The 9,216-nt window shown below is 39.1% G+C and overlaps 1 protein-coding gene and 1 long non-coding RNA gene across 2 annotated transcripts; both read left to right on the top strand.

The window, feature by feature from the left end:
• The first annotated feature begins 1,065 nt into the window (after positions 1-1,065).
• On the top strand, positions 1,066-2,046 carry LOC135648660 (uncharacterized). The gene is made up of 3 exons (XR_010501030.1): positions 1,066-1,161; positions 1,307-1,525; positions 1,656-2,046. It is a non-coding gene; the product is annotated as an uncharacterized LOC135648660 (long non-coding RNA).
• A 1,276-nt stretch (positions 2,047-3,322) lies between these two features.
• On the top strand, positions 3,323-4,228 carry LOC135649175 (jacalin-related lectin 35-like). Its single transcript, XM_065167327.1, has 3 exons — positions 3,323-3,358; positions 3,479-3,700; positions 3,802-4,228. Exons 1-3 carry the CDS (start codon positions 3,356-3,358, stop codon positions 4,045-4,047), a joined length of 471 nt encoding a protein of 156 aa, XP_065023399.1. The 5' UTR covers positions 3,323-3,355; the 3' UTR covers positions 4,048-4,228.
• Positions 4,229-9,216: the final 4,988 nt, after the last annotated feature.

The raw sequence follows: 9,216 nt of genomic DNA, 5'->3' as shown, positions 1-9,216 counted from the left end.
AAATCCCTATAATTATGAAAGTGAAACATCTAGATCTATTTACCCTAATGATATCAATTTTACAAACAGAAATATGAAAATAATAGGTAAAAATGTAAAACAAAAAAAAAATTTCTTTATTTATTATTCTCATACCATTGTTGTGATATTTAAGAAGATACAAAAAAATATAAACTAAAATCTTGATTCAAATATAGCAAAACTATTGGCACAATTATGTATCTCCATGGACAAGTATAGGATTGGTAACAATTAGTTTAAATTTAACTTACATTACTATTCAAAACTTGAACTTTCCAACCATAAGTCTGTTGCAAAATTATGAATAATGGTATGATCATTCGAAGGAATAATTAATTTTAGATATAAGATAAATATACTAATGTGGTGAACGAGAATGGATCTTCTACAATGTCAAATTTCATTTGTTTGGCTTGGAAGATTAAGCTCATAGTATTACTTTTCTGGTATTTTAATTAAAAATGACCGAAGCCCATTGGTATACGAGACTAACATAAATTCATATTGAATGACTAGAAGAGTATTTTACTTAAAAGTTCTTTAATCAAAATAAAATAGTAAAAATACTCCTGGGAGTCTTCTAATCACCATGCAGTGGAAAATGATCAGCCTCATTTGTTTTGTCCAGTTTGGATTCAAAGGTAAGAAGGCGGTGTTAAGATATCGCACAATCATGTTTGAATCGACAACATTTCTACACTGAAAAGGAAGGAAAGAAACAGAGAAGAAAGAAAGACTGCTTGATGTTAATACACGTAGAAGAAAGGATCATTCGTATAAAGATTTAATGCAAGCCATTCGTATTATAAACGAAGATGAGGATGGAGTGATAATATTTCTACTGACTTTGGATTGAGCTGAACTTGCAAGTCATATTTTAAGTAATCCAACAGACTTAACTAGTATCCTCTCGTTTTAAGTAAAACTTTGACTTGGAAGCGGTACCGGTACTGCTTCTTTCTTTCTTTATAGTTGTTACAAGTTCCATTCATACATAAATATTGGACAACTTGATGCACCTTTTGGTTCTATAAATACCCCCCCCATCCATCCATCCTCTCTCCCCCCATCGAGTCGACTGTGTTTGCATATCATCCGGTGTGAGAGGAGTTCCTTCCTTCCTTCATAAGCTCGCTGATGGTGAGAGAGACGCTATATAGATACTCTGCCTCCACCGAAAGAATATAGCTTTGCTTCCTTTAGATGGAGGCCTATCTATTCTGTAGTACTGCAGTTTCTATTCTAACTCTATGTGGTTTGTGATGGATGATGCATGGTGGTGCAGGCTTCAAACCATATCAAGACGGCCGCGCATGCCCGAGGGGGCGTCCGCAAATGTCCATGCGACAACGAGTCTCGTTGGGCCATGGAACCTGCAGACAAAATCACTGGCATCAGCATTGGCGCTGCTTCATGCGTAAACTCCATTAAGATAACCTTCGACATCGACGGAACCACTCGCGTAACTCCCAGATATGGAGGCCCCGGCGGTGAACTATTCCAGGCATGCCTCTCCGACCTCCATCCATCCATCCATCCATGCATCTATTATTTTGCCTTCCCCTCCCTCCTACTAATACCTGCTATCAAATATATAAATCGCTAAATGTATCATCGCTCTAATTGCCTTGCAGTTTACTCTCATGCAAGATGAATACCTCACCTCCGTTTCTGGGTATGTCAAATACGACTGTTCTGAATTTCCATGCGTCTCTCAGCTCACGTTTACCACCAATCTTGGAAAGACATACGGTCCATATGGAGGTGGGGGTGGAACCTTTTTTGAAGTCAACGTAGAATATGACGAGATTAAGGGCTTCTTCGGACAAGCAACTACAGAGTATCTCACTGCATTTGGAGTCTACGTGATGCTGGCTTAGCCAACCCTTGTGGAGGGTGTTGACTATCTATCTCTATCTCTGTGTGCCATGATGAATAAGGATGCCAATGTCTGTTACTGGCATCTATGTTTGAGTTGGGTGTGTGTTTGAGTAGTGTGAAATAAAGTCTATCTTATTAATGCTATGATGTGTCTCATCGGTGACGTTTGTGACTTTTCAACACATTGTTGGCCCATTCGGTAATAATAAGTCGAACTTACCATGCTCACTTCTAAGTCATCCTACTATAAATTCACTAACTTACATGGTGTAACATCTCCATAGTCGTACCTTAATTGAGCAATATCATAAACACTCAATTGAAGTCGCCATGAGATTGTCACAAAAGTAAATTTGATAAATCAAGTTTAATAGGATTAATTAAGTTTATAATAAAAAGAGTCCCTCCCATCAATGTCATATCTTAAGAAATAATATCATAATAAAACAAAGATTATTAAAAAAATTATTTAATTAGATTTTAAATCTTTTAAAAAATATTTTACACATGCACATGAATTTTATAAAATAGGTAAATATGTCTAATAAACATAATAATACTATATTAAGTCTAACTGCTAATGTGTGTCATAGCGATCGTTTATCATAAATGTCAAACTTTCTTCATGTTATTAGTCCTTCCTATTGCAGTAAAAAATATCTCCTATAATTTATCTATTTATGACAATTCTATTATAAATATTCAATCATAATATGTACATACATAAATGTAAATAAGATAACAGAAATAAATAATTTTAATTATAAAAATAAGAATGTCAATTATAATGTCTACTAAAACATATATTATCATATCTTTTACAGGTTATTCATAATCCCAATCATAAGAATATATTCTTTACAACTATTTAGACTATAAATTCTAAGTGAATGAATTAGAAATCAATATAATGAAACTTAAAACTCAAATTGACACAAACTTAATTCTCCATTAACTGATCATAGAAAGGGCCTGTATTTAATTGCTTGACATAAAAGCCAGGCTACAATATTATTTTGTGATATGGGATACATATATGCCGTTCCGATCGATCATGGATTCAAATCTTGATGCATTCAATATGTCCTTGCATAGAGTGGATAATCGAGTTGGTGTACAAGCATGAATTCATGCATGGAAGGATGGATTGCAGCGTGCACGCATGAAGAAAGACCATGAAGTTTTAAATAATGACTTGGGATGGAGCTGGACTTTGAAGTCATATTAATTTTAGATTAAGATGTCATCCACACATGAATAAGAGTCATGTGTCCATCCAATATCCACTCGGTCTAAATTAAATATTGACTACCAGCTTTAGTCTGAATTAGAAGTCTCGATCATTTCACCTTCGATCGACGTTGAACAACCTCACCTTGATTCTATAAACACTCCCACTCGCTCTCGCCCCAGTGTGTGCATATCATCCGGTGCGAGAGGAGCTCGCTTCAGAATGGTGAGAGCGAGAGAGAGCTCTGTATATTTGGTTTGCTTCCTTTGCAGGGAAGCCTAAGTAGTACACATTGCAGTTTCTATTCTACTCTATTTGGTTTGTGATGGATGCATGGTGGTGCAGGCTTCAAACGTGATCAAGACGGCGGCGCAAGCTCGAGGATGGGGCTTCCGCAAATGTCCATGCGATAGCGAGTCTCGTTGGGGCATGGAACCTGCTGACAAAATCACAGGCATTAGCGTTGGCGCCGCTTCATGCGTAAACTCCATTAAGATAACCTTCGAGATAGACGGCACCACTCGCGTAACTCCCAGATATGGAGGCTCCGACGGTGAACTATTCCAGGCATGCCTCTCCAACATCAATCGATGTACTTTCTAATCAGGCTGCCACCTGATAACAGATACACTATAGCTAAGTGTATCATTGTTCTAATTGCCTTGCAGATTACTCTCATGCAAGATGAATACCTCACCTCTGTTTCTGGGTATGTCAAACACATATGTTCGGACCTTCCTTGCATATCTCAACTCATGTTTGGCACCAATCTTGGAAGGACACATGGTCCATATGGAGGTGGGGGTGGAACCTTTTTCGAAGTAAACGTAGAATATGACGACATCAAAGGCTTCTTTGGATTTGCAACTACCGAGCATCTCACTGTATTTGGAGTCTACGTGATGCTGGCTTAGCAAACCCTCTTGGAGGGTGCTTACTATCCATCTCTATGTATGTGATGATGAATGAGGATGCCATCGTCTGTTACTGACATCTACGTCATATCGTTGGAGTAATGTCAAATAAAAAAGTCTACCTTCATGCATGTGTCACTTTCATACGTGTCTCTACTAGTGAAATTATGTGTCATTGGTATCATTTGTGAATTTTAATTAGAGCATATATTGTATTTCAAGTGCCACGCAGCTGAAAGAGAAATAAAAGTTGTTGAGAGAGATTTCCTTTGATAACAAAGAGTTTGATAACATAGAGATTTCTTTCAACATTTATAAATAGACTTCATGTGATACTAATTGGAATGTGCTTTTCTTTTATCTTTACAATTTCATTCTTCATCTCTCATTTTATCATGGTATTAGAGCAGTGAGAAAAGCAAAGCTTCGCCCCTACCTCTAGCCAGTGACCACCGCTCCACATTCTCAAGAGGCTCTGTGGTCAATCCTCATCTTCCTCACTATGGTAGTCTTCGCTGATCTGCCATTAGTCGGCGGACTTGAGGAGAACAAAGGGGACGCCTGTGCCCTCAACAATTTGCATGTCAGGACTCAGTGGTCCGGCACGCTCTCCTTCGCATATATGTACAGTCGTGCCACGCATAGCACCACGTGGATCACCACTGCGTGCACGAACTCAAGCCACCGCAGTCACCCACCTCTCACCTCCCACCTTCCACCACCACCAGCGCCCCATCACTGAACCTCTGCTCTAGACCTACTCTGCTTCCGTGCGCTGGACCATCAGGCAGCCCTCTTTGTGGACCTGGTCGCCATAACTCTCTCACTGGGTACCATTGACTAGCTCCTAGCTCTCTCCCTCCGGTGACTTCGCCTTCGGATTCTACCCCACCGACTCCCAAAGCCGTCGTCTGGTTCACCAACCGCTGGCCTCGACAAGCAGCATTTGGAACCTTTCCACGCTACTTGCTGCATCATTGCCCAGATTCCTAACTACTGATCTGCTGCACAAAGATCTGCAGCTGTCTTGCACAAAGCTAATCTCTTCCTTCAAAGACCTCATTTGCCAACAATCTACCTCAGGTGACACAGATCTGCACCACCACTTCTGCTTCCCTGATCATTGTCGTTGTTGCAAACTTTTACCTACTCCCACATATTGGTACATATCTTCCATATGTCCTCATCATCTACCTCTAATACTCCAGTTATTGTTCTCACAGGGAACCATAATATTTTCCCACATACAAACTTATTTCCATCAATGCAGGAACCCTCATCCCATTCAAATTATCCAAAGGTGGCAACTACGCATCCTGGTGTGCTCAATTATCTAATCTTCTATTTGGCTATGATCTTCTAGGCTATGTCGATAGCTCTCTTCGTTGTCCACTAGCGATACTCAACATTTTAGGTGCACCTAGTCTAGTATCAAATTTGGACCACAAACTATGGTTACGCCAGGATCGTCTCATCCTTCAAGCAATTCAAGCCTCGGTCACTAGATCCCTCGGCCCACTCATTTCTTCATGCGACACTACTATCGAAGCTTGGTGCAAGTTGCAAACCACCCTGGCCAATCGTTCCCGCACTTATATGCTTAGTCTCTTATCCAATCTCATGAAGATAAAACAAGAGGGAAGTACTATTGCTGATTATCTACACAATATAAATATTATCATCAATAACTTGGCCTTGATAGGTCATTCTCTTAATGATGAAGAAGTTGCAGTCCATATCCCCATATCCTCAACGGCCTATGAGATGAGTACAAGGAATTAGCAGTAGTAATTTGGGCATGTGATTCACCAGTGTCCTTCGAAGAACTCTACGACAAGCTAACTGACTTTGAGATATATCTAAAGCGCGATGACAAACAACCAGAACCATCCATCACAGCTCAAGTCAATCATAAATCTACGAGGAGGGGCAATCCATATAACAAGACTATCAACAAAGGTTTGACCAAGATGTCTTTTGAACCTATGAGCTTCAACCAAACCATCCCTCCTCTTCATCAACATTCCAATCATAATAACCAAGGTGGCTACTTCAATCATCAGCAGTCCTAGCGCCCTCAACACACAAACCAACAAAGAGTTGTTTGCCAACTATGTGATAAAGTCGATCACTCTGCAAAGGTCTATCGATCTCGACCTAGACTTCCTACTCAATCACATTGGCCTCAACATATCTCACGACTACTCCAAACACGATCATAATTGGATCGTGGACTCTAATGCATCCTACCACATCACCTCTGATTTCCAGAACTTGTTAATCCACAACAACTATAGTGGAAATGAGGACATCATCATCGGTGACGGTAAAAGAATTTCTATTACTCATACTGGTTCCACACTGCTTAATTCACCTACCACAACTTTTACACTCGATGATGTTTTGTGTGCACCTTACATTAAACGAAATCTTATTTCTGTTTCTCAATTTTGTAAATAAAATAATACCTCAATTGAATTCTTTCCTAACTCTTTTCTTGTCAAGGATTTGAGCACGGGGGCATCCTTGGTCCAAGGTCAAAATAAATACAATGTTTATGAATGACTATCAGTTCCACAAAAAAAATAGCCCACTGCTTACTCCTCGATTGCAGCTCTAATTGATGTGTGGCATCATTATCTCGGTTATCCCTCTCTCTAACCAAAATAAATTATTTTCTCGTTATTCTCTTCCTAATCTTACAAATAATAGCATTCTCACTTATTGTGATGTGTGTCTCAATAATAAAAGTCATAGACTTCCTTTTGACACTTCGTCCATATCATGTTCTAAACCATTTGAAATTATTTATACTGATGTTTGGTATATGGGGCCCTGCTCCCGTCACTTCTTTTGATAAATTTAGATTTTATGTTATTTTTATAGACTATTTTACTAAGTACACATGGATATACCCTCTTTGTCATAAATCAGAAGTTTCAACAATCTTCACCAACTTTAAAAAGCTGGTTGCAAACTTCTTTCAGTCTACAATTAAAACAGTCTACTCTGATGGTGGAGGTGAATATCAAGCCCTCATATCCTATCTCTTTACTTGCGGTATCCAACACCTTAAGTCACCTCCACACACTCCTCAACTAGTTAGCTCTGCTGAACGCAAACATCGATATATCGTAGAAACTGGTCTCACACTTCTATATCAAGTTTCCATACTAGCAACCTTTTGGTCTGCCGCCTTTCAAGCTGCCGTCTATCTTATTAATCATCTGTTTACTCCAGTTCTCCAATACTAGTCTCCATTTGAAAAATTATTTTCTAAATCCCCAAACCTTCAAAAACTTAGAATATTTAGTTGTTTATGTTATCCGTGGCTACGTCCCTATGCCCCACACAAGATAGCGCCAATATCTAAACGTTGCATCTTCATAGAATATTCTCTTGAACATAATGCCTTTTGGTGCTACGAACCAAAAACTCAAAAAGTCTTTATTTCACGTTATGGTATTTTTGTGGAATCTGTCTTTCTATTTCAAAACCATAAGTCTTCTCCCATGTAGGCCACTCCAACAACTATATATCACTGGAGTATTCCATCGATCCCCTCAAACGAACCTCTTCCCACATCATCCATTCCTTTTCTTCAAGATCTACACTCTTTTATTCTCCCGGTTCAACAGCTCCTCACTCCCTTCATTCCTTCTCCTCTTCCTTCTTCACAAGCCTCCCCTATTACTGAAGCAATATCCTCAGAAATACAATAACCTTCTTTATCTAGTGCCACTGATATATCTCATCCTATCCCGACCCCTGTTGATGCCTCTCCACCACCCATACCAATAACACAACTTACAGTTCCTAGACATCCAATGACAATATGATCAAAAAGTGGTATCTTTAAACCACGTTAGGTTCTTGACCTGCATGCTATCACCAAATCCTCTCCCGAGACCAATGAACCCACCACAATTACTCAAGCCCAAAAATCTCCTCACTAGCGTAAAGCCATGTGTGAAGAATATGAGGCTCTACTCCATAACTCCACATGGACTCTTATACCTTTTCATCCTACACAAAATATCATCGGGTATAAATGGGTCTTCCGAATTAAGTAGAACCCCGACAAGTCCGTTGCTCGATATAAAGCACGATTAGTAGCCAAAGGGTTTCATCAATGATCTAGAGTTGACTTCACAAAGACTTTTAGTCCTGTAGTTAAACCCACAACAATTCGGCTTATTCTAAGTTTGGTCATCTCCAAAGGCTGACACTTACGACAATTGGATATTAACAATGCCTTTTTATAGGGGACTCTAACTGAAGATGTCTTTATGTAGCAACCCCCTGGCTTTGTTCATCACTAGTATCCGAGACATGTCTGTAAATTATAAAAAGTCATTTATGGACTTCGTCAAGCTCCAAGAGCTTGGTATACTGAACTTGGATCGTTTCTGATATCAACTAGCTTCATCAACTCCAAGTATGATACCTCTTTATTACTACGATAATAACATGGAAATACAATATATCTTCTAGTATATATAGATGATATTACTGTTATAGGCAATGATCCCTTGGAGATTCAGACATTTTTAAAGCAATTGGCTGATCGATTCTCTCTCAAAGACCCTTGAGCTACTTTCTGGGAATGGAAGCAACATTTACATCCTCAGGTCTCCTTCTCTCACAAAGAAAGTATATTCAAAACTTATTATAAAAGACAAATATGCAGGATACGAAAGAAGTTGCTACTCCTCTCTCTACTAGTGAATCACTCAAATTATGTGATGATAGCCCTACCACGGACTCAACTCAATACTGACAAGTACTTGGCTCTCACCCGTTCAGATATCTCATTTGCAGTCAATAAATTATCTCAATACATGCACCATTCTTCTACTATGCGTTGGCCTGCGGTTAAATGAATTTTGTGGTATCTTAAAGCCACCCTTAATCATGGTCTCTTTTTCTATAAAACCACTCCACTTTATCTCCATACCTTTGCTGATGATGATTGGGCGAGAAACTTTGATGATAGAACCTCCACGTCAGGGTATGTCATCTTTCTTGGGTCTAATCCAATAAGTTGAAGTTCTAAGAAGCAAAAGATAGTGGCCTGGTCTACAACTGAAGCTGATTATCATGCTATTGCTACCACTGTCGCTAAACTCAATTGGGTCACAATTCTCCTCAAGGAACTCAAAGTCAGCT

Source organism: Musa acuminata, chromosome BXJ3-9 (assembly GCF_036884655.1).
Source record: "Musa acuminata AAA Group cultivar baxijiao chromosome BXJ3-9, Cavendish_Baxijiao_AAA, whole genome shotgun sequence".
Classification (NCBI taxonomy): domain Eukaryota; kingdom Viridiplantae; phylum Streptophyta; class Magnoliopsida; order Zingiberales; family Musaceae; genus Musa; species Musa acuminata.
Note: the sequence above shows the minus strand (reverse complement) of the source record. Positions and strands in the feature narration are given on the sequence as shown.